General features: G+C 34.9%; 1 protein-coding gene across 1 annotated transcript in view; it reads right to left on the bottom strand.

Moving 5' to 3' along the window:
• Positions 1-27,331, bottom strand: part of LOC132548787 (probable nuclear hormone receptor HR3) — a 64,276-nt gene extending 36,945 nt beyond the window's left edge. Inside the window, exons 1-3 of the mRNA XM_060212680.1 lie at positions 27,235-27,331; positions 24,615-24,791; positions 12,865-13,128 (exon numbers count right to left, since the gene is read on the bottom strand). Coding sequence (XP_060068663.1) covers positions 12,865-13,128; positions 24,615-24,791; positions 27,235-27,331 — 538 coding nt within the window. The remainder of the gene's footprint in view (positions 1-12,864; positions 13,129-24,614; positions 24,792-27,234) is intronic.
• Positions 27,332-27,538: the final 207 nt, after the last annotated feature.

The raw sequence follows: 27,538 nt of genomic DNA, 5'->3' as shown, positions 1-27,538 counted from the left end.
AAATTGACTCAGTTAAGACTGTGATACATTTAATAGTGACACCTACACAAATTGACTCAGTTAAGACTGTTGTACACTTAATAGTGACACCTACACAAACTGACCCAGTTAAGATTGTGATACACTTATTAGTGACACCTACACAAACTGACCCAGTTAAGATTGTGATACACTTATTAGTGACACCTACACAAACTGACCCAGTTAAGATTGTGATACACTTATTAGTGACACCTACACAAACTGACCCAGTTAAGATTGTGATACACTTATTAGTGACACCTACACAAACTGACCCAGTTAAGACTGGTGTACACTTAATAGTGACACCTACACAAACTAAAAAAAGACTATTATAGACTTAATAGTAACACATGCACAAACTAAGTTTAGACTATTGTACACTTAACAGTGACACCTACACAAACTGACTCAGATAAGACTGTGGTATAGTTATACATGTAATACAACCATAAATATATTCTCTAATTACACAAAGAAAGGCACATTCAGACAAGTATTGATCAATGTTAATCAAGGATGACAGACCACACCACTGACTTACATAACCTGTATATATTATGTACACAATGGTGGTGTGTATACTGACTAGGAAAAGTGAGCTAGCTGTCTAAATGTACAATTTGAGATGAAGTCAGCTACAACCATTTAACAACCACCTGTAGTTACCTTACTTCCTCAACAGCTAAGAAATAGTGTTGGATAATTCATCAATTTTGAAACAGGAAAAATCTGACTAACAAAATTGCGTAAATGTATGTCTGTTTTGTTTGTGAATTCATTTTTCTTAACAACTTAATTAAGTAAACAACACTTTTTTTTATTTGAAGTCACATAACTATCAGATTTAGGTATGTAGCATGCATTTTATATCACTACATTTGTATTTTGGTATAAGGAAGTAGAAAAAAACTGATGTTATGACTCAGGTAAGAGTTTGCAGGTGCTTTGTGTATAGACAGTATTGATATACAATAATCTGTACTGCTGTACATCAAGTGTTAAAAAATAGTAGCATATGTGATATTGAGGCGGCTAGCCAGACAAATCATCAAACTAAATATTTGTCGCATCAAATATACATGCTGACAGTTCAATTTTAGTCCAAGTTGCTTTGAAATGCAAATCTATGGAAGTAGAAACGGATCAATATGGCGCCCTAAAAACTTCCATCATCCCACATATATATATACTTCTTCACCTTTCAATTCATCAGCCAAGTTAGCCTGATAATCGGAAATGCCACAAATGGCCAGGGATCCTAAACATTTGTATGTATATATGTTGGACCTTTATCTAACTCTCAGACACAACAGGAAAATGGCCATTCAATAGCTGGTCAATTTCACAGCATTTCCATCGTTGGCTTCTTTATGTTCAAACTTATATGAAAAAACAAGTTAAAATACCTTTTCATGCAAGGTGCTTTTTACTCGAAAGCATATGTAGATCATTTTATCAATATCATAGTTTTACAGAATCATGTTCTATATTTGAATTGCTGCAAATTTCCCCAGGTAAAGCTGACAGTACTGGGGACTAAGGAGAGGCAGACGGCTGCCGGCCAACAATATAAGACTTGCTTGAATACTTCCTAGACATCAATTACATCAGAGTTCGTGGAGAGACTGGGGCATCATCACTACATCACAGCACCTCCTACAGCCGGACAAACCACAAACTCACACAAAAAAAATACTGTCATACTGATGAGGATGTGTCTGGGATTTACCTACACAGTACCATTACAGATCAATGTCCTATATGGAAATGATGTCGAACTGTTAACCAACCAGCCAAGCACCAACCATAGGTGTAGCCACTCATCCTACTCAAACGTTACAAGCTACTCCAGTATGCACTTTTATAAATTCTGCATGCCTCATTAGGTTTAAGCATGATGATAAGCCATCAAACACTATATGTTTTGTTTGGATTAATTTGCAACCTTTTCTCAACAAAAAAAGAGAGTAATACATCATCACAGCGTATCTGACATCATTTGTTAACAACAGTTTAATTGCACAAAGTCCGCTTTAATCCAAAAAAAGCATACAAAGCCTCACCGCATTGAATAACAAAGTGTAACTTCAAGTTAGAAAATGTGTGTTGATATTGCATAATATTTTGCTACTACATTGCAGTAGTTACCATCTCAGGTTTCCACAAGAAAAATTTCCATGCACTCTTGCACAGAATTTGCAGCTTTAGCTTTTGACTTATCTTATCAGGTGATAACGATTATTATTAATGGTGCAACAATACAGAACACTCCATATGTTTTCTATGCCTCTGAAGACCTAATACATACCACAGAAATAATTTCCTTCATGTCAGATGCACTGTTACAGTTCAAGATTTCAGGAAATTTGTGTTTCACACTCTAGATCTCACGTTAACAAGACTAGAAGAGTATTGCAATATGATATAACAAAATATTTCAGATTTACTGGTACATCTACAACTTTCAAATTGTCTGCATTTCAAGAAACAAACAATTAAAGAAAAACTTCCATCTTAAGTAAGAAGTAAAACTTCAATGTTTCAAAAGACATTTGGCAACAGATCCTCAGAGGTCAAACTCATGTTACCTGTCTCTTGATAGTGATTATTATCAAAAACTTTATTTAAGTTATTTCATATGTCATTTCAGACCATTCTTACTTTACACAGAATTATATCTTCTACATTACAAGTTATTACAAAAAAAAACTTATTCATTACTATCAAACCATTCACATTCTCATCTTGATTTTTATTAATAGAAGTTCCATCCTTTTCCCAGACTGGATTCCAAGACCATTTTATAAAACAGAATAGCAACCATTATTCTTTCACATTTAGTACTCAGAGAGGTAATATATATATATATATATACTTATATATAAGCACCTGATAGTAAAGTACACAAAAAATAACACAACAACAATTACATGCAAGGACAAAGGTCATGACCTAAGTCTGATTTTTACTTCCTCCTAATTAAGGTGACATACACAATCTGTTACTGAACAGTTAATTACACTGAACTTAATGACACAGCCAGGCTTTAAACACTAATTCCCTACATGCGCTGAAGCAATCAAATTTTAATAGGTCAAAGGTCAAGTGCATTATCATCAGACACATTTCTCACAAAGACATACCATTGAGAGGGGAAAAAAAAGAGGAAGAAAACAATGGTTCCATTTAAGTGGACGTGTTGATCACAGCATGTAACAATGGACGGAAATTACAAACATAGTTCTCAATTTTTGACATATGCAATAACTTCAACAAAGTTTTTATTTAACAATCACTATTAAGAGACATGCAACATGAGTTTGACATCTGTATTTAATTTATCAACTTCAAACCCTAGGTCATTCTAGACCCTGAGAAGCACTCATAACAAACTTTAGACCTGAAGTATTTAGGATACAAAAATACTATATGGTCCCTGAAAGCTATACTAAATTAAAACAACCCTGATCTAGAACATATAACTGACACTAGACGTATTTTGTAAAAGTTTTCATATAATTAAAGTAATACCTTTATGATTTTAATGGCAACTGTTGAAATGGATGGACAATCCCATGCTTAAAAATCAAGATGGCTACTGGCTATTTTAATAAATATCAAATCCAGCGAAAACTATTACCAGGTATCAAAATGACCACATAATGACTTCTGTATATCTACAGGGAACAGGAATGGTGGGTAGGTTGTTGCTTGCAATTAAGACCCCACCACCCTCCCTTTTCCACTCCCCCTCCCCTTCAAAATTGGAAATAAATTAACTTTGTTCTTCTTCCAGATTAACAATTTTATCAAATTCTTTATTACCTTACAATCATTATTACAATAATACACAAACTTTCTCATCCAACACAAACACACCATCAATTAGCATAGTGTTGAGGGTATTCAATTTACTCATTGTGATATATTTTGATAAATTTGATCATTCTTTCCAGTTCAGATTTCAAAAGTTGGATAAATCTAAACATAATGGGTATATTACAATAATATTTCTTAATGAGAAATTTCCTTAAATTTACATATCTTTCACATTTAACTATGATAATCATCTTGTAAGTCACCACCGTTACATAAAGTGCAGATCCTATCATTCCTTTCTGTATCATTATACCTCCCAATTTCAATATTCAATTTGTGAGACGTTTAACACAAACTCAAGAAAAAGGAAAAAACCAACAAAACAAAGACGGTGTTTGTGTCATGTTTTAAAATGTGTGGGTAAACCACACTGGGATAACTTTTCCTGAAACTGACAACTATCGTCTAGCTAAATGTGTTTACAACGTTGTCATTTCAAGCCATTGAAGAAATATCTCGTCTCAAAATTCGCCATTTGTCACTGTACACAATGTTTCCAGATTCTACAGGTCTCACGTCTGTGATTTGTAACAAAAACACATAGGATATGGACTGGCTTTCAAGCACACTGCCATTCTTGTGCAGTAATTTTCACAAAGAAATGATTATGATATTGATGCCTATTGAGTGATGCCTAAATATCCCTTCTTGCCTTCACTGGTGCATGACATAAGATTGCTTAAAATGATCAACGATAAAATTTACCAGGGATTAGTTTAGAAATTTAACATTGCTTTCTGATATCAACAAGCTGATTTATACACATGATATAATCCAATGTACAAAAAAAAAAAAAATGTATTCTGATTTTTTCCAGAATTTTAAGGCTATAAGGCAAATGTATCATATCAAATATTCACACATTTGGTATTACGCATTCAATACGACAATTTTTAATCACAATCTGAACGTTACAGGATGACATTATGATATAATATATCATAAAAAATTATTGGTGTGTTTATCACAATTTTGAATATTTAATATCAAAATAAATATGTTACATCACAGATTACAGTTTCGCACCAGCACTATATACCACAGAGGCAGCATAGAAACAGAAACAACTGTAAATTCAGTAGCTCAGTTTATAGAGCATTGGTCTATACAACCACTGGTGGAGTTTCAATGAATGTGGTTGGATGCTTCTTTTGAAGTCTGTATCTATCACAAAGTTGAGAGACAAACCAGTTTTGTGTTGTCTTGTTCGTGTCTTTCGGCAAAGATATTTAACCCTGATTGGTCTGGCGGCATGCGACTGGTCTCTCGTGGACTGGGTTTATTGTGATTTAGCTACCACTACCACAAGGAGTCCCAAATTGACGCTGGCTCTTGTTAGGGCAGGCGATAAACCAACAAACAGCCAATGATGTAACAGAATACTTAAAATCTTTGATTTACACTGAACTGCATTTCATATCATTTTGAGTCACAATTATTCCAAAGACCAACTGATATCATCTGTCACTCAGACTTGGTAGCATCATTCACACAGAAGCAAGTAAATATTCAAACGCTTCACGATATCTGTATGCCCTTAGCCAAGACACAAAGTAGGTACGATCAAATCCATTCTGCCAACTTTACAAATTTACATGAAGAGAACAAAGTCTGTTTGGGACTGTTACGAACCAGATAAGAGCATTTTGTACCACTCACTTAACCATTAGTTACAGAGGTGAAAACAAATAACATGTTTTTGGATACAGCAGAACTTCTCCAAAATGGCCATGCATTGGACATGAACATTGGGCTGGTTTATGGAAGATTTGGTTAGAGGAGGTGAGTGAGGTTTACTTGTCTGGATGTGATTCCGTTCTGTACAGTACATTAAAATCAATTAATTGATGCCTTACATTCGCTTTGAACCTTTAAACTGCCCTTGTTCTTGTAACTGGATGCAGAAAGAAACTTTTAGAGTTAAAGCTATTTTGATAAAGTGAAAAGATGACACAGGTTATATAATATGTGAGATGATTTGAGAAGAAACACATCAGCCGATTTGCTTATTGACAAACCAAGTCAGCACTGACTACACACACCAAACTACCTTTGCAAATAAGGTATTCCGTAAACTCATGCAAATTAGATGCAAATTTGCAGCTTTCCTGGTCTGCATAAGTAGCCTCCATTTATAACATCTGTAGCCCTAACTTACTTCAGCGAAACGTTTATTTCGTTCAGTATTACTTGATCTTGGCAGATGATAATCAAACATCAATTAACCAATTATAATTAATTATGATCCTTCCAATTGATAAAGTCTTCAGAATAAATTGTATGAAAAGGAGCATTGATGGCTAAATCAAGCATTGGGCTACAACCTCAAGTGAAGATCTGAGTGTGTGGTTTGATCCCTACACAGGACACTTTGTGTTTCTCAGGTAAAGATCTGAGTGTGTGGTTTGATCCCTACACAGGACACTTTGTGTTTCTCAGGTGAAAATCTGAGTGTGTGGTTTGATCCCTACACAGGACAGTTTTTGTTTCTCAGGTGAAGATCTGAGGTGTGTGGTTTGATCCCTACACAGGACAGTTTGTGTTTCTCAGGTGAAGATCTGAGGTGTGTGGTTTGATCCCCACACAGGACAGTTTGTGTTTCTCAGGTGAAGATCTGAGGTGTGTGGTTTGATCCCCACACAGGACAGTTTGTGTTTCTCAGGTGAAGATCTGAGGTGTGTGGTTTGATCCCTACACAGGACAGTTTGTGTTTCTCAGGTGAAGATCTGAGGTGTGTGGTTTGATCCCTACACAGGACAGTTTGTGTTTCTCAGGTGAAGATCTGAGGTGTGTGGTTTGATCCCTACACAGGACAGTTTGTGTTTCTCAGCTGAGATCATGGGGTGTCTGTCCTATGCTGGCATTGTAAAATACCTTGGTAAAATTACTGACCCAAACTGCTCTGAATAGTATGAGGTGGGTCATTTGCATCATGTTCAGAAAGGCAGTCACCAGATACTACAAGAGAACCCTGCCTCAAAATGAACCCGGCTATTCACAAAATGATTAACTGGGCAAAAAAACAATTTACAAAGAAGCATTTGCAAAACCTGAATTAATGACAGCAAAAATAATACTTTTTGCAAATTATTCTGCAAAGACTGCACTGCCAACAACATTAGGCTTCTAGATAAAAAGTGGCAGTGCATATACATTAAGTCTTTCTCTGCAAGAGTTCATATTTCTGCGGGCGTTACCTTAACACCAGTCATCGGCAGTGCCACCACAAAAAACCTAGACAAAAGAGATCTCCTGTATACAGGTATTAAATAACAAATGAATATTATGTAGTCATGTATTTGTGTTTCAAGTTACACAACAATAACTCTGATATTTCTGGGTAATCGTTCATATTAAGGAAGTGCACATGACAGCGTTTTACTATACATATACATCTATCATTTGATTGGCTAATCGCAGTTGTCTCATCCAATAAAAACACAAGTCAGCGCCCACTGCAATGATAATGAAAGTGCTATAAAAGGAAGACAATTACAGTTGATTGATGCATGTTGAAGTTGCTTCACCAGACTATCATCACCGTTAGATGAAATCTGGTTTTTCATCTTTTTTTTTTTCACAGAGATAAAAAGCACCAATATGCATGCCTAGCATGGCTTAAAGAGATTATTTACCCGATTTTTTCCAACAAACCAACAACATTACAGTGTAATTTAGCGTGCGAGATATACCCCGGTGTCGCCTGTACTTTAAAAGTACACCTAGACACCTTAATCACTTTCCTCAAGTTCATGTGACCTATAAACAGATAATAGTACATCATTTTTTTTCATAGGCAGGCACATTAATACTTGATCTATTCATGTTCACTACACAGCCGGTATATATTTTAGAATATCTGACTGTTTGATTTAAGCCAATCAGATTTACCATAATCCTACAAAGCTTTTGTGTACAAACTTATATCAATCTTCAGATAAACACCCACATATATATCAAGTAATACACAAACACTATTGTTGTTTCCCTGTGGAGTCTCGTATATTATTAATCAATCTATCAGCTCTATTTATCATTAAACAAATTTGTTAATCAGATATTTCCGAACAATTTCTGCACCAAAGATATTATGCAACTGGTAAAATTATTATAAACAAACACAGATGTCTACAGAATCTCCTTAAAGCTACATTTTTAACAAAACATAATGTTAAATCTAACTAAAAAAGCAATACCTCATAAATGTGTGATATTTTGCCGCATAAGGGACAATCTAAAGCCGGTGACGGATGAACTGATATTTATAATGTTGTTTTACGAATATGTCATGAAATGGAATATTGAGGTTTTCCTTGTGTCTAGACACAATATCCCTATAGCCCTGCTGATTGATTAAACCGCAACATCACATGTCTTTTTTATATGAATGTTACTACATCTATAGATCTTATATTGTCGCTTTGGATGCAAGGGCCTTAAAGTCAGGGCTAAATTATAGCTGTTCTGGGTGCAGGAGACGGGGAAGGGGCTAAGGAAATTTCTTCCCTTCACCTTCCTGCAAAAAACTAATAATAATAATGATAATAATAGCTATTTTCCTTTTCTTTCAGAAAGTCTGAGGATGAGGCAGTGTTCAGACATTATTGTCACTTGGGAAATTAAGGGGAATGGGGTTGGGTTGAGTTATTTTGACCTTGGTTATGGGATTGGAGGGGCTGTGTCAGGGGTGTGGAGGGAAGTTACTCTGAACATGACGAGAAACTTTTAAGGCATTCTCTTTGGATGCTGAGGAGATAAGGGGTTGGAGTCTTGCGTTCTGAAACAGAAATTATTGTCTCTTTTGTATCATGTATTGGCTTTGTTTGGATATGACCAGGGAGGGAAGGATTAGATATATGAGAAATAAACAAGATTCTGTAAAATGTTGGAAACCTTTTTAGGATGATAAATACACATATTTGTCATCATATATATATGAGTTCTATAAACTGTATGTCTTTAGTCCAATGAAGAAAATGTCAACTGGGCTTCCATTTCCTTGATAAATTGACATATACCAATGGACCTTAGAACAAACTTCTAGCATTGTAACATCCCATGGACAAGTCAGAAACATTTTTGTTTTAATTGTTGAAGAAATACTACTCACAAACAATCACTTTTGTCATCATATGAACTTTAAAGACGATAAGAATTTGTTTCATGCAAATCAATGACCTTGACCTTGGAGCTTCAACATCATCCACAAGCAATTTTTTTCACAAAGGGAAGCAATGTATTAGAATATTGTGCAAAGCCCTATTTTCTATCATAGAAACAAAGACCTTTGCCACTGTACTTCAAACTTAAAATTTGTGCAAAAATCAGTGTCTAATTGGTAGCATATTGTACCTTTGATCTAAACATCCATTTCTAGAAAAATATTTCTATCAGATATTTATCACAACAGAATGTCAAAGTTTTCATAATAAAGAAAGTAAATATCATTCAATGTGTAAATTCTTAATTCTAATATCACATAAAGCACTGATCTGCTTAAAGTATTAAAATGTTTGTGAAAAAAGTACTGTATTTCTGGGTTAGAAGTCGCACCAGTATATAAGCGGCTGAGCCACTTTTTGCCGAATTTTTCGATTTTATCCACATATAAAGGAACACTGGAATATAAGCCGCATCCTTTCTTACAATGTGGTATCTGTTAGGTTGACCATAGGATGTTGATATAACTGACCACAGAGGGCAATTTATTTGCTGTAAGATATTTTATCGATGTGATCATTGTAATAAAGTTTTATTATTATTATTATTATTATCAAGCGAATGAATTATACACATTTCATCATTTGTTTTATTGATCTATTTCAAAAAATGTAAAATAGAAGATATCAAACTCATTTGGCTTGGGTACCTTCACAGATTGTCTACGCACAGATATAGGGCCTGACACTATGTACGGTTTACAACAGAATCTCTCCATCAGTGTATTTATTGTAAAATATGAAAGATGGCCCTTGTATGCTGACCAAATTCTTTCAGTCCCATATTATTTCTTCTTGTAAGTTACAAAACTGGCTGTCATTCTAGAATTTGACCTTTAACCCAATGACCTAATGATCCCAGGATGCAACAGGCTATTGTAAACTCCCACTATGGCTTCAAAATAACCGCAGAAGTCTAGAAGATATTATTGTGATTCATATGAACAGGTATCATTAATCAAACCCATAAGAATGTAATTTTCATCTCAATCTTCAAATCATCCGTTAAAGGATTGCAAATGACGGCTCTAGATGATCTATTTCAGTCACAAACACGTTATGTACAGGTTCGTGTAAAAAATACTCAGTACCATCTCATATTGGTACACTTCCTGTTTTTTTTCATCCTGCCAATTCTTTTTTCTTCCACATATCAGCCGCATAAGTATATAAACCGCACGCCCGACTCACGAGGGAAAAGGTGCGGCTAATAATCTGACAAATAAGGTACGTTATTTATAAACTTTTTGTTGGTTACACTTTTGCTAAAATTCATTTTCTTTTTTTTTATTCATATATTTATTTTCATTTGTTTGTTTATTTTTTTGTTTAGTTTCTTTCTTTCAAAATAAGAAGAAAAATCACGATGATGCAAACCAGGGTATGTTTTTCCCATCACCAGATTCATTTTACATACTAATGATGCGGAATCCTACAACATAAAGACATTAATCATCACTCCAGATCTATTGTGATGACTATATGATTGAGTTTCTATGGAAATGTTGATTGTATTACCCACATGGTATAAAAACAATCACAACTGTCAGTCTTTGAAATCTATCCTACACTAGCAATATAACTCCCTCTATGTATACTGATCATATTAAAACAAGTATTTACACTAATCTTTTCTACTTAACTTATTAATTCTAAACGATTTGGGAGGTTAGTTCTTAGTATCTTTCTAAAATCACCAAAGCAGCATGTGTATTCATTTAATAAAAGCTTCATATGTGCATGTCAGGTCCCCCCCTCCCTCTCCCTCCCTCCACCCCCCCTTCATATATTTTTCTTTTTTTTTTCTTTTTTTTATCCTTTATATTTTTTTAAAGATAATGAGAAAAAACATTTCCTGGACAATATAGGTTAACGATGTAAATGTACTTTTGGAGAACTAAACAGTGCTCAGACATCAACTATCCACTTTAATCTGAATCAATTCTACAATCATTTGGGGAAAGCAGTACACATGCACTCAAACACACAATAATTAAGTTTCCTGTAATGAGGCTAGGTAAACCTTAACTATAGCTATGAACTGATGGAGAAGTCCTTTACTGGTATTCCGGGATAAAAACATCAGACTGTGATATATTGAGGGCTGCTACATCAGATGAAACTGAAAACAATGGTTATCATTGCCACCCAACCATCTACCATCAAACAGGCCCAAAACACCAATGTCTTACAAGATTACCTCCTCATTGTTATTAAGAAAGCATCTGTTCTAAAAGTGAAAAAAATATTGCCAAAACTTGCTGGACATGCAAAACTGATAAAAATCACTCTTCACTGCATTAATTGAGGAAATAGAATATTCCTGGATTACCTGAGTTTGGAATAGAGAGTTATATCTTTTAACTCCAAGGAGACATATGATATGAAAGGTCACAGTTTACACAGAAAGACAAGCAAAATAGCAATAACTGCAAAATTGATAATAAAAGTTTTAGAATGTTTTAAATACAAATATCAAGCTAGATAATGCTATGACATTTCTTAACTTAAACCTTAACAGTTATACATAAATTAACATTCTGAAGTTTGCTAGGGATAAGAAAAAACATCAATGTTTCTGATCCAGGGCGAGATATTACCCCTTTAATCATGCACAAATACCCAAGACAGGTATGAAATGTATAAAATTCCATTTAAATATATGCAATATTTAAATTTAAATGAGGCATATCTTTTTAAAAAAAAAAAGTGTACTAATAAATTAATTAAGATCAAGAGCCATTGATCATCAGAAAAAATGTGAAATCCATAAAGTTATATATATTAACATGATAAAGTGCCAATCTAATAAAGGAATGGTAGGCTGGAAAGGGCAAAATAAAACAGATTTTGGCCCCTGTGTATGTATCTACTGAATTCTTCAGCCGATGTCTTGACAAAATTACTTTCAATACAATTAACTTTTCTCTTGCTTTACAATGAAAGGGACTGAAAAATAATTTTGACTCGAAAAAAATTTTGACTCAATGAAATTCAAGTCATCTGAACTAAAATGACCGATGTGATGAAGATGACAAAAAATTGAGCCTTGAAAATTATTTCAACTCAAATGGAAATTAGACTCAAGAGATTTTCGAGACAAAAAGTTTCAACTGTATCTTCAAAGTTTTATCAAAATTGGTTCTGAACTTTTGAAAACACCGAGTCTGCAGAAAAATTTTTAAACGTTAAAACAAGTACTGGATGAGATATTCTTTTCATGGGAACAGCTGAGTCGCTATGTCTACCAGTGACAACAAAAATCTCAATATCATCATAATGGACACTGCTGCCATGCATGCACAAATTGTTTGATGAGTATGATGAACACAAAATTTTAATTCAAGTGTGCTATTAGTCAAACAGTATTGCAGGAGGAAATATTTGACAGAGACATACTTAATCAGGGTACAACACTTGTATTGTGGAGGTGGAAGGGGAGGTCAGACAAGCAATATATACATATCATTTCATAAAAGAAAAACAAATCTTACACCCACTCATTGACCACACACTTTATAATTTCATCTTTATTTTACATCTGTGACATATGAAAGGTCACTTGAACTAAGAATATATGTATGGGGATAGAATAAATTTTGGGGCTGCTTGAAGGTGTGGTCTCTAAACAGTACATAGTCAAGGGTACTTAAGTGTCTTTAAAAGGGTGATGTGGTGGAGGGAAGATGAGGAGGGGAGCTGTTGAAGCTTAAATACAGAAATTATGTCTTATCATATATACCTGAAGATGTTGGCTCCTGACTAGACATGGCTAAGAGTGACGAAGTCTCTAAAGAGGGGTGATGATGATGGTGGGAAAGCTCCAAGTGTGGCAGTGGCGGAGACTTGTTGGTGGTGGTTGTGGAGACATTTGTGTGGGGGTCACCTTCACTGCTGTGGGGACTGGGCAGTGAGGGCTCACTACCCAGACCTCGATCTACTGTGTCTGGACTCTGTCGTACATCAATCATTTTTAGCCCCTCTGCTGTCCACTTTATTTGTAAACCTGAAATTAAAAAAAGATTTGATCTCATTCTGTAATATACAATTGTTATATCTATTTCTGTATAGAGTAGTCTTTCATCAACATTTAGTAACAATTTACAGTATTTATCTGAAAATAACCACATGCCTGCCAATAAACTTGTCTACAGTTAATGACTTTCAGTAAAATTACCAATAAATATTATATCCTTGCCTTATAATAAGCCCCTGTCACTAATGTAACATGTTACTCAGTAGAACTATCAACCATCGCTATCTTTGTGTCCTGTAATAAGCCCAGTCTTTGGCTTTGAGTAATAGGTAATGTGTTGATACCAGTGGCTTATTGCAAGATAAATACAGTAAAAATGGTAAAATCCTACATGACATGTGAAACATATATAGTTCAAATTATCTACAGAATGTCAGGTGATATGTGAAACATACATAGTTCAAATTATCTACAGAATGTCAGGTGATATGTGAAACAGGCACTGTTAGAGTCATCTACAGAATGTCAGGTGATATGTGAAACAGGCACTGCTGGAGTCATCTACAGAATGTCAGGTGATATGTGAAACAGGCACTGTTAGTGTTATCTCCAGAATGTCAGGTGATATGTGAAACAGGCACTGTTAGAGTCATCTACAGAATGTCAGGTGATATGTGAAACAGGCACTGTTAGAATCATCTACAGAATATCAGGTGATATATGAAACAGGCACTGTAAGTGTTATCTCCAGAATGTCAGGTGATATGTGAAACAGGCACTGCTGGAGTCATCTACAAAATGTCAGGTGATATGTGAAACATACACTGTTAGTGTTATCTACAGAATGTCAGGTGATATGTGAAACAGGCACTGCTGGAGTCATCTACAGAATGTCAGGTGATATGTGAAACAGGCACTGCTGGAGTCATCTACAGAATGTCAGGTGATATGTGAAACAAGCACTGCTGGAGTCATCTACAGAATGTCAGGTGATATGTGAAACAGGCACTGTTAGTGTTATCTCCAGAATGTCAGGTGATATGTGAAACAGGCACTGTTAGAGTCATCTACAGAATGTCAGGTGATATGTGAAACAGGCACTGTTAGAATCATCTACAGAATATCAGGTGATATATGAAACAGGCACTGCTGGAGTCATCTACAGAATGTCAGGTGATATGTGAAACATACATAGTTCAAATCATCTACAGAATGTCAGGTGATATGTGAAACAGGCACTGTTAGTGTTATCTCCAGAATGTCAGGTGATATGTGAAACAGGCACTGCTGGAGTCATCTACAGAATGTCAGGTGATATGTGAAACAGGCACTGTTAGAGTCATCTATAGAATGTCAGGTGATATGTGAAACATACATAGTTCAAATCATCTACAGAATGTCAGGTGATATGTGAAACAAACACTGACAGAGTAATGTACGAAATGTTTGATGATGTGTGAAACAGACACAGAATCATCTACAGAAAGACACTGCTGGAGGTACTGAACACCTACTCTAATCATTAAATCAAATGTACATTAACATTCTTGTTGTACTTTCAATTAAAGTGATTTTAATCTGAACGAGATCCGAGACAGCATGTACTGTAACAAAACTAAATGACTCACTTTGTATGTATATAAGGTCAATATATGTAAATAAAAACTTAAATATGCATATCATTTAAATCTGTTATCAAATTCCAGGTATGATCAAGTTTTTAGATTGAAATTTTCTAGAAACAAGTTGTTCACTGATAAGCTTAATTCTAGCTAAAATGAGTCTATAAAATTTACATCTTTTCAGTATATTTGTTTTTAGAGAAATTTGATCAGATTGACTTATAGAAGAACTTTTACAATGTTTTTCACATTATCAAATCACAAAAGGCACACAATCACAAAATATTCATTGATGATCAAACATCATATAACAATGATCGACCCATGGTAATATCATGCCACATAGTCAAGGTGACCTACCTTGTAATTTCATCGACACATATGATTCAGATCTGTATTTGGGATTTCCCAAAACATGTTGACTAAAGGTGTACACATTTCGTAATACAGGGATGGACTATTATAAATATATAGCTATGTTACAGTTCTTCACAAGTGTTATAGTTTCTCCCTCATTCTTAATCATGGCATTTATAAACTGTATTTGTAATTTTTAGCATTTTGCATTATCTACACTGAGTAGAATTTCAAGTCCAGTTAATCAGCACTTTAATAGTATGTTCTAGGGTAGTTAATAGTGAATAGATTTTAAACCAAACCCACTGAAGTATTTAACCCATTTTAACAAAACCACAGTGACGTCAGTATTACCTTGTTCTGTATTTTGACTATGTTGAATTCACTACAGGGCAACAAACGAGGTCGCTAGGTGTAAATGACACACATGTAATACAAAGTTGTTCAATCATATTCATCCTCTTTTGCCTATAATTTAATACAGATCTCGGTCAAAGACTTAATTACTTAATGACAAACAACCAAAAAATTAAATCTTTTGTATATATTCAAAATTTTTAAAAATTCAAAGTTGAATGATTGCACCGATTTAAAACATTCACCTGAATAAAAAAATGGAAACAACATTTGAAAAAAAAAAAAATTAAAATCTGCTCAAAACACTAATTTTCAAAATAAGCATGACTCTTCAAGCTGACCAAACATTTCAGAACTGGTAGAGAGGCATAACTTTAATTTATAAACCAGCTCCTTACAGAACAGGTCAAACTAGTATACACTATGCATTATACATAAGTGCCTGTAAATACAGGGCATGGAATTCAGGCAACAAATTCAAGTTCTGTTACTATAACTTTAAACAAGTGTTAATTGTCAACCAGACAACACAAAGTGTGACATCATCCCCCACACCCAGTGGTTTAAAGAAAAACAATCATGCATCGCGCCACTTAGTGTCCTTGGCTCGGTTATAACCACTACTGTTACTGATAATTTGATGAAATATATCTTTTTCTGTTTATGTTTTTGAGTAAGGTTCAGCATTATTTGCAAATCAAAATGATTACATAATCAATTACCTAAAATTTGTTACAGGATATAAAATATCAGGGTTACTTATAAACTGTGAAAACTCGCTATCTGAATTTTTTGGCCAGGAATGAAGTGAATAGATTACCTAGAAACCACTTAATAATTATAAAATTGGAACTCAAAGATAAGTTTGACAAATAAAAGGCATTCAAGCTGTGATTACAGGAATTTGGGTTTTGCTGTAGTTTAACTACATCAAAACAAACTTGCCCCTTAATGTCAAGTCTGATCACAGACATTACTGAAGTGGTATTTACCACGAATCATATTCACAATGATGTTTCAACCTTCTCCAGAAATAACAAAATGCAATACCTTTCCTCTTTTGTCTTATTTCTACTTAAAACATACACTTTTATACAAAAATTCATAAGAAAAACACATTTTGTAGTGAAAAGTCACTATTTATTAGTCAACAATGTTTCAGATAACTTTGTTTTCACATTGTTAGCCAGAAGTGCATAACTTTATAGTATGTGAGACACTGTCTGATTGATTTAGTTATGTTTGGGTAAAGTGCCTAATATATATCCTTACAAAACTCCTAGGAGATACAGACGGAAAACATCTATGCTGGTATCATGTAAAACTTTCATGACAGTCTTAAGAGAACAATCTGCTTCCATGATGTGACCTTGAATTTGCTAATCTTCAAACTAAAATGACACATGGATTTCCCTGCAGACAGATCAGAAAATATTTGTGGCTATAAAACTTCTGGTTCGTGTATTGGACAAAAAGGTTGCTTTAAAAATTAGCATTAAATCGGCACCAGTTTTTCTTTCTGATTTATAATAAAGAAATCACAGAGAGACATTAAACAATTATATTACCAAAAAGCATCATTGAAGCACACATAAAAGACACATAACTCCACATCACTAGATACAATACCTGACAATGTTGTCTCCCAGTAATGCTAATGTTCCTCGTACGAAAATATCACGCAAAATTCGTTAGATTCTACGTACAAGAGCCTTTCAGAAAATAGCCCAAGAAAACACTAGACATGACTGGCCTTGGTTTTGACACATCACTCAACTGGTGTCTGCCCATCAAGGTGCCATGACCAGGATATCTTTAAGAGATATTGGGAAACATAGCAAGACACCATTTAACTCTAATAGATCAATGACCCACAGAACTAAAATAGTCCGGTCATGTTCATAAAGATATGGAAGGGAGATATTTCAGCACGCCTTTCTTTTTTTTGAGTTTTTAATAAGCAGAAAGTCATGAATTATATATAAAAAACCCACACATATCATTGTGTATTACAGAAATAACATTTAAATGGAATATAATTTTCCAATTAAGAGATTTTTCTGCAGGATTTCAATTATTTCTTTATTATCAAATGTAGATCTATATCAGAAAGGAATTTTACTTTTCTCAACTTTGACCTTCCTACAACACTGTTCACCATTGCCGTTTCACAATGCATATCTGTATTATGTGTAGATATAATTTCACCATTAGTAGATTGTTACACATTCATTATACACCAACAGCTCACCTGGGTATTAATTAAAAAAAATAACTTCATTATGAAATCATGCATTGTTTATAACCAAGATACCTGAGTGTAGCCTTAATTAATATAGCCAATGACTTTTGAAATTTCATCATGTAACATCTGGTTAAAGTCTCTGTCAAACCGTTTTGAAAGACACTCTTGTTAATACTAGCCACAATATACAGGTCAGTAAAAGAAAATTCAAAGTTCTCTTTCATGTATTAAGTGGAATTAAAGACAAGGAAGCAAGACGACCTGGTTTTTATCCTTAGCAGATACATTGAAATAGATAATGACCTCTGTTTCACTGGCGCCATGTAAGGACTTGGGGAAATCATGACAAAATCCTAAGCCTTGTGCCACAACCATTACTAATTATACCTGGAATATTGAGAAGAGGGGAATATGTCATTTCCTAAAAATAAGCTGTAACATACTACTAAGCTCTATCAATTGAGTATTGACAAATAAACCAATGGTTCCAGGTTTGATTCCTTGCAGAGGCAAATACAATAAAATACAAATTTTATTTAACTTGAAGAAGATTTCTTTGGCCTTAACCTTACATTAATGAGAAAACAGTAAATCTCCACAAAATCACTTTATGTAAATGACAACATATTTCATTTTTGTGACCTTGAAGTTCTTTTTCACATAAACTTCACATCATTCCAAATAATGATTTTAAACATAGATACTCAACAAAAAACTAACATTCAGGTAGATTTTGCCTTCTATCGAGCAGACTTCTTCAGTCTCAGTGGTATGGGACAGGCAAGAGATAGGCTTAGTCATGATCAGTCACATGACTGGGGATTATCTCAAGGTCATGTGACTGAACAATGCTGGCATATATGGCAGGCAGGGATTGGTGTCCTGTATCCTGATTAACTTCACATCAGCCTCAATAATATCAACCCTTGATGTTATGTAACACTTTCCTTCATGACCTTGATGTTGGATTTTATGTGACCTTGACCACAAATACCAAGAAACACATGCCATAAGATGGGCTTATCTTATGATGCAATGATCACTATGAAGAGATAAGATACAACAGCTGACATCTGTTTAGACTTGACCACACACCAAATGCAAATTGACATCACAAGCAAGACCCAAGTGGAACCATTGAATAGAATTTCTTTTGTAGTGTACCCATCAAAAGTTTGAGTCTGAATTAAATGACAGCTTTTTGGTGGCCATATCTTTCTTTCCTACCAACAAACAAAACTATTTTTAACCCTTCCTACCAACTCAACTAGGGGGAGTTTCTCATAGAGAATTACATTGGTACAGCACAGATACCAAATTTGATCCTTAGTGGAGGCATCAAATATATAATGACCTCTGTTACATTTTGACTTGGCTAATATCCATCCAAGGGGAACACATATGTAAAATTTCAGAAAGATCTTCCTAAAAATTCATCACTTATCATTTCATTACCAATTAAACTACATCTTCCTACCTGAGGTTATCACTAAATAAATTAGACTTGTTTAACCAAATAATGGAAAGCATTCCTGATAATTGTTGGGACAAACAAGATGGCCATGGCCGTTAACTGTCTTCTGAGAATCGACAGATGGATGGACAAACCACAGAATTTGCTGATGGTGGTCTGAAGAATCTGATAAATTCAAATTTTGAACATTCCTTGAAAGTATCAGAAACTCCCATCCACCTCCAGGTCTGTAGGGGTTGAAACAATTTTTCTGAATTGTTTCAGACCAAATTGGGTTGAAATCTACACAGGTATTAAGAAGGAGTAGTGTTCTGAACCAAAATATTGTCTAACTTCCCCTTTTCGGGCCCTATCAAATTTGGTTGAAATCAGCCAAGGCGTTAAGCTAGAGTAGCACTGAAAAGGAAAAGTTTACAGACGACGCACGACGACAGACAGTGCACGATAGTGATAGGTCTTCTTGACACGTCGGGTCTGATGACCCAATAAACTGGCTCAACCCAATCAAGGTAAGCATTCAGTCTAGATATCAGTAAAGGGTTAGTGGTTCAACCTAATAATAGAAAGCATTTCCAGTAAATGCTATCCCAGATCAACGTCATTCAAATAACCCAATGTTTATCCGGCAATAAGCCCAGGGAGCCAGCACATTACCCTTGACCCAAAATCAAGGGGTGGGCTTATTACAGAACATTCATGAAACAGCATTACATTTCAATTTTCACTTATTGTTGGATAAATACTGTAATTGTGAACACTCCTGATAAGAACAACATAAAATCTTTAGTGGCAGTTCCATATTCAGACTTGATTTTGTACTTGATAACTCACTCTTAACTGTCAGATTTTGTGTCACAAACATCACACTGTGTACAATTCTTTCAATACAACACAATTCAAATGCACCAGTAAATCTGTGTGTTTGAGTTCACTTCCAACATGCATTTCACCCATTACAGATTTATCAAAAAAGTTAAAAGAAGTTTGAAGGAATGCATCTAAAAATATATCTGAAACAAGACATCTTCAAATTACAGTCCCCTATTTATCAACACCAAGGTGATACCATATCCCAAGTACGAGGTCCACTGAAAAGTAGTGTAAGAGAAGACAAACTTTTTCTTTGAAGCAAGTCAAAGGTCAAAAATAGGTCAGATTGACCAACTTTTGATACTATAAGACACATCCACTGATACTACAAGACACATCCCTTGATACAACAAGACACATCTCCTGAGACAAGACACATCCCTGTTACTACAAGACACATCCCTGATATTACAAGACACATCCACTGATACTACAAGACACATCCCTGATACTGCAAGACACATCCCTGATACTACAAGACACAACCCTGATACTACAAGACACATCCCTGATACTATAAGACACATCTACTGATACTACAAGACACATCCCTGATACTACAAGACACATCCACTGATACTACAAGACACATCCCCTGATACTACAAGACAATCCTTGATACTACAAGACACATCCCTGATACTACAAGACGCATCCCTGATACTACAAGACACATCCACGGATACTATAAGACACATCAATTGATACAATAAGACACCTCCCCTGATACTATAAGACATCCCTTGATACTACAAGACAATCCTTGATACTACAAGACACAACCCTGATACTACAAGACACATCCCTGATACTACAAGACACATCCACGGATACTATAAGACACATCCCCTGATACAATAAGACACATCAATACTACAAGACATCCCTTGATACTACAAGACACATCCCTGATACTACAAGACACATCCCTTGATACTACAAGACATCTACTGATACTATAAGACACATCCCCTGATACAACAAGACACATCCCCTGATACAAGACACATCACCTGATACAACAAGACACATCCCCTAATACTACAAGACACATCCCCTTACCAAGGTGAAACCACATGCCTAGAACTAATGTAGGAGAATAAGATACAGGAGATAGCGAAACAAAACTTTGACCAGTTTGTGTAATGAGTTTCTCAAAGTTTTTACAGCATTATGAAATAGTACCCCTGCAGAAATTTTTGAAATCTGTATAAAGAGGAGGAAGAGACTGGACCTCATATTGTGTGCAATACAAAAAGAAAACAAATCTTGAAATATCTCAATCCATATCATAATTCTGTTAAGATACTTCTTAAATATCTGTGAAAGTGCTTAAAGGAAATCAATATATGCACTCCCTAACCAATATGTGCACTCCCTAACAAATATCTACTTTTTATTATTGGGCTTAACACGTCATATATTACACCATACATGTTGTCACCATCTGTGACATGATGACAGTAAAAACAATTTCTAAATTATTCCTTTCGTCAGTCCTTCTGGGAAAAGTTATTTGTTTTAAGTTCTTATCTTAAAGGTCCATGTAAATTATATGTAAATATAATACAGCATTCTCAACATCTGAGAGCAGTTTTGTGACATTTTTCGATCTCTATTCGGCCATCATCAGGACAACTTTTTTGACTTTCGTATGTTCTGAAGTACAATTTTGCAGCTCAAGAAGGTCACAGTTGTTAGATAAACAATGTGACATTGAAACAAGTGGACGATACCAGTATCATTACAATTAACAAAATCACTCGTGGATGTTTAGAATTCTTTATCATATTTACATGTTTACCACATAGGAAGGACCTCTAGTGATTACTAAATGGTATCCATCCAGGAACACAGCCACAATCTCACACTTTAAATGCAACTTAAAAAGAATTTATTTTGAGATATAAAAAAAAGTTTCCGTTTCCCAAATGCTTCGGAGAGGCTCCCTATGATAACGATATCTTCCGGTCAGCGTAAGTGGTCAACATTTTAGTCCAAGCCTTGCTTGGAAATGAGTACGGGCATCCCAGGGTATAAAAGCTTTGCAACCTGTCAAACCAGTTTTCATTTCAACACTGACAGCCCAAAGTGAAACTCACCTGTATATTACATGATTACACGTAAGCGTAACCAAAAACATTGCACTCACTCGAGAACTTTGAACTTGCATGAAGATGATCAGTTCTTCTCAGCTATCCAAAAATTTATTAAAAAGATATAATAAAACTGAAGGAACAGAGGAAATTCCCTTCAATCCATCGCATATATCCGGAAACATGCGCATGGGCACCAAAATTTGGACATGACCAATTTTTACTATATCACTGAAGTGCTCGAAAAATGCTGTGTAACATATGACCACTATTATTTTGTTTTCTCAATCTTGGTTATGTAAATGCTTGAGAAGTAAAACCTGCGCAAAGATACGACCCGTCATAGATTGTCTAAAATTTTACTAGTAAAGTCTGTCTCTCATGGAAATAACTGGAAATAGTAAAGCTTATTACAGAGGAATTTATGCTAAAACTCAAGATAAAAACACGGCAGGTTTTGCCGAACTTATTCATTTGATGACATCTTATGTATATTTTCCAGAATGCACTGTTCAAGCTGTGTAAATCGTAACATAAACAAATGTGTATTTCCGTTATATGGCTAAATTATATCTGTTTGTCATAAATACATGTAAAATCTTCATTTCCAGGTTATTCAGTCACTCAGAAGAAAAAAAAATTGAAGCAAGTAAATGCTCTCATGCAATGTACCTATTAGTCACGTTGCGCCTACATTGAAATAATGATAAATGGTTTGACAGGCCACAGACCCTTTATACCCTTGGATGCCAGTATACGTTTCCAAGCAAGGCCTGGACTAAAATGTCTGCCACTTCCTTAGATACAATGGCCGGAAGATATTGTCAGCACAGAGGGGAGGTCTCAGAGGCATTCTAATTGTTGTTTTTTATATCGCGTAAATTTTTAACTTTAACATTGTTAACTTTAAGAGTGTTGGTTCTCCCATGTAAATTTGATATATAACGAATGCCAATTGGAAACAAACAACCTTGTGATTCTTTATCATACACTCAATGAATTGTGTTAAATTTCACATCTTATGATTACTAAGACTGAAAAAAACAAAAAACACAAAACCAGTTTTGTCCCTGCTGTGAATTTCTGATAGTCATCTCATTGTACGAGGTATGGTTATGGATGTTGTTATACATGTTTTTTTACTACAATGCATACCAGTCTAAATACACATCCAAATAACAGTTACATAAGAATGCAATCACACATTTGAATTCTTCTGGCATTACAGCACAAAGCAGCAGCAACAACAAATTCTAAGCTTCAAACAACACCATTAAAATGGAAGATTGTTATGTTTACAGAAAATGGGATCATTTAAAGGTCACTGAAATGTTATAGTTAACCTGGACACAGTGGCATAACACACCACCTTGTGACATAATGATAACAATAGACTAGGAGAGACATGAATAGATATACCAATGACAGAAAATAATTAAGTTAGGTAGAAAATGATCGTTATCAGTAAGCATGAATACTGGCAAGTTTCAGCTCAATCAAACCAATAGTACTTGAAGTTTAACATATGTATTGTTCAAAGAAACCATGACTGCACTTGTATTGTTCAAAGAAACCATGACTGCACTATCATGTCACAAAATGGCCACCATGGCTGCCATATTGAACGTTTGAAGAGGCCAAAAAAAGACAAAACTTTGTCAGCTTCCTTTCCTTAACATCCCCACCAATTTTCAGGTGAATAACACCAGTAGAAGTCGAGATGAACTTTAAAATGTATTTATGAAGGAGGTAGCCATGTTGGCCATACTCGATTTTGGAATGGCCCGAAAAATAACAACACTTGGTCAGAACCATCTCAGCTTTGCTGAAGGCAAGTTTCACTTGAATTCCACTGACGCTAAACAAAACATGGTGGCTAAAGGTCATCCTGACCCCTCGGGTCATAAAAAAGAGAAAAACAAGAGGCCCAGAGGGTCTGTATCGCTCACATGAATAATTAAGTTGATAATGCAAAACTTTACATTTCTTTAGAAGGAAAATATTTCCTTTGATAAGCCTCACTCCACAGATACAGCTTCAAATCCCCTAGGGGTGGGGACAGAGATCAGATGTTAATCTCTGAAACCCACACTTTGTATAAAACTAATTTTTCTTTACACAAGCATATTTCAGATCAAATTTAGAAAATATCCTGCTATTCCTAAAGAACAAGATAGATTTTAAAGAAACTGACAAATTTTCCTGATGGTGCCCTACCACTCAGGCCCCAGGGTGGCCAAGACCCACCATTTATACAAAACATATTCTCCTTCTTCTAAACATGCTTCAGACCAAATTTGGAAAATATCATGCAATTCCTAAATAACAAGAAATTAAAGAAATAAATTGATTTTTCTTATTAGGCCCTGCCCCTCATGCTCCCGGGGTTGCCAGACCCACCATTCACACAAAATTGAGGCCTTTCCCCAAGAATGCTTCAGACCAAATTCTTGAGAACACCAGAGAGGGGATGGTTATATTCCATAGATACATACCGACAGCATTGGAGATGAGCCTGTCCCCATCTATTGAGTTCTTGTCCTCCGAATCTGAGATGTGTTCCTCCTTTATATGTGAAGAGCTTGTTGAGTTGGTTGGGCTGGTACGACGGCCATTATGTGTTCTCATGTCAATTGCTGGCTCATTACAATTGTACGGGCCTGGAGAAAACCCTGAAAGGATAAAAAATTCATAGAAATGCCAATTGTGTCATTTCTTGCTACAAACCATTACATAGTAATTGGCTTTCATTTTTTACATGCATTCAAAATATGTATAGATTAGTACTACACTTTCATTTTCACAACTGTATATTGCGATACTCTGTCCTGTGATTCTTTTAGAGCCTTTAGTCCCTTACATTGGTAACATGTATTCTTTATTTGACCTAATCAGGCTACACTGCGTCTTGTATTTTGTCCAATCATTTTGTTCATTCATATCTTCTGTACAACCAAATTAGGGAAATGATAAAAAATAATAGAGTTAATGATTTCCTCGGTCATTATCTTTTTTGGTAACCCCAAATCAGGAAAATATACGTCTATCCCCTGTCATTATCTCCCTTGTTTGGAAGTCACTAGTAAAGATCAGATACATTTGTCCCCTGTCATAATTTCCCTTGTTTGGAAGTCACTAATAAAGACCAGATACATTTGTCCCCTGTCATTACCTTCCTTGTTTGGAAGTCACTTATTAGGACGACACATATTTAAGTCCCCTGTCATTATCTCCCTTGTTTGGAAGCCCCTAATCAGGACCATATACTTGAGTCGCCTGTCTTTATCTCCCTTGTTTATATGCCCCTAATCAAGACCATATACATCTGTCCCATGTTATCATTTCCCTTATTGGGAAGCTTCCTTACGAGAACCATATACATCTGTCCCCTGTTATTGTCTCCCATATTAATTAAGCCACTAATGAGGACCATGTCCCCTTTTATTATCTCCTTTATTTGGTATCCTTTATCAGGAGCATATTCTTCAGTCCCCCCGTCATTACCTCCCTTATCTGGTAGTCCCTAACCAGGACCATATACTTTTGTCACCTTTCATAATCTCCTTTATTTGGTAGCCCCTAATCAGGACCATATACTTCTGTACTAGGTCATATCTCGTTCATTAGATAGCACTCTAAGGCCAATCATCTGTACCCATCCCTTAGCTTTGATAAGGGTCCCTTTGGATCAGACACTGTACCCGTGTGTCATGCTGTCCTTAATCAGAGCATTTCAGGACTATATCGTACTGCACCCTTGTCATCAATATCATTCTCCCTCCACAGGGAATCCCTCCTAACTCAGGACCCCTTTGGACTGTTCCACACCTAACCTGCATGCCTCTATATTTCTGTAAGTCTGAGCCCCTTTGGACTGTTTCACGTCTGGCCTGTATTTTATCATGTTCTTTACTCGGAGCTCCTTTCAACCAACCTGTATTCTTTATTGCTTCCGTAACATAAAGACAGATTATTTCTGTCTTAGAGCTATAAATCTCCAAAGCAACAAAACTGTGCTTAATTCAGGTCCCGCTTTTCTGTAATTATCAATTATTTTATTTTGGACCTGACCATCCTATCCTGTCCGAACAAAGCAGATATGTCCATATATGGAGTCTATCAAAGATATTATTATGTGCACTTACCATCAGCATCATTATAAATTTTGTTTCATTCTATTCCCTCTAAAGCCGATAAAAATACTTCTCTATAGGGCTTTCCTTCACCATATTATTATCATAATTCAACACAAAGTATAGTCAAAGGACTTCTGCTACTTCATACAGACATAACCAAAAAAATTATTTGTGGACTTAAAATAATAAATATCTACACGTGACTATGATTTTATTTAAATTAAAACGTTATCACAAGCAAAAATAGATATGTGCTCAAATTTTACTTAACCATGAAATTGTAAGTTCTGTTCAAAAAAAGAAAATTAACATATAAATACATTTTAGCATTTAAAAATATGTGCATCAATATATCACCTGTTTATTTGTGACAGACTGATGAAATATTTAATGGAATGATGATATCTTGTATATTTTCATATATCTTTTTAACTGTTTGATGATTCTTCATATTAAAAACCAGTATTAAACATTTGAATAATAAATATTATTATTTTAAAAAATAAAGGTGAACAAACATGTGTATACCAAGTCTGTTGCATCCATGTTGTTTAAAATCAGGATAACATCACCAGTTACTCAACATTTTTTCGTAACCAATCCATTTTAATAAGTTAGATAAAATATGACATCACATTGTAAAGTAAGTTAAACTTGTGTTGCGACAGATTTACAATAAAAATGAGTGACAACCAATTAATTAAACATCTTCATTAACAGTACTTTGATTTTTATTTTAGATAACTATGATCAAACTTTTAAAAAATCAACAAAATTATCCACCAAAAAGAGAACTGAAAAAGTAATCAATATTTGCGATTCTCTCCTACATGTCCTTTTATCTACCGCGTGTCAAAGCCAATCTTTTAAAGTAAAGTTTTCAAATTATGATCTATTATCAGTTTTAAAAAACTTTCGACTTTCTTATTAAATTTGGTATCCGTACAACTATTGATCAACAATCTGGAAAGAAACCAACCTTTCAGGCTTTTAAAAATAGCAATTTCACGCTCCGTTAAATGAAACGAGTCCCGATAGTAGTTGTATCCTGTTGTGTTATAGAATGAATACATCATGGCTGCAACCAATGTCCGTGGCCAGGTGATAAACTTCGTTACTCCAAACAAATATCTCTTTAAAACTCCAACATATGTAGAAAGTGGACTTCAGATTTTGTATTGTGTCAGTTTACATCAGTGAAAATGCTGCCTTCATATTCACACGAAGAAATGTATCTGTATATGAACTTAGATCGACAGTTTATCAGTAACAGTCTGCCCATA

Source organism: Ylistrum balloti, unplaced genomic scaffold (genome assembly GCF_031769215.1).
Source record: "Ylistrum balloti isolate Yb309-2 unplaced genomic scaffold, AGI_CSIRO_Ybal_v1 Utg370026, whole genome shotgun sequence".
In the NCBI taxonomy this organism is placed as follows: domain Eukaryota; kingdom Metazoa; phylum Mollusca; class Bivalvia; order Pectinida; family Pectinidae; genus Ylistrum; species Ylistrum balloti.
This window is presented reverse-complemented; position numbering and strand designations above follow the sequence as displayed.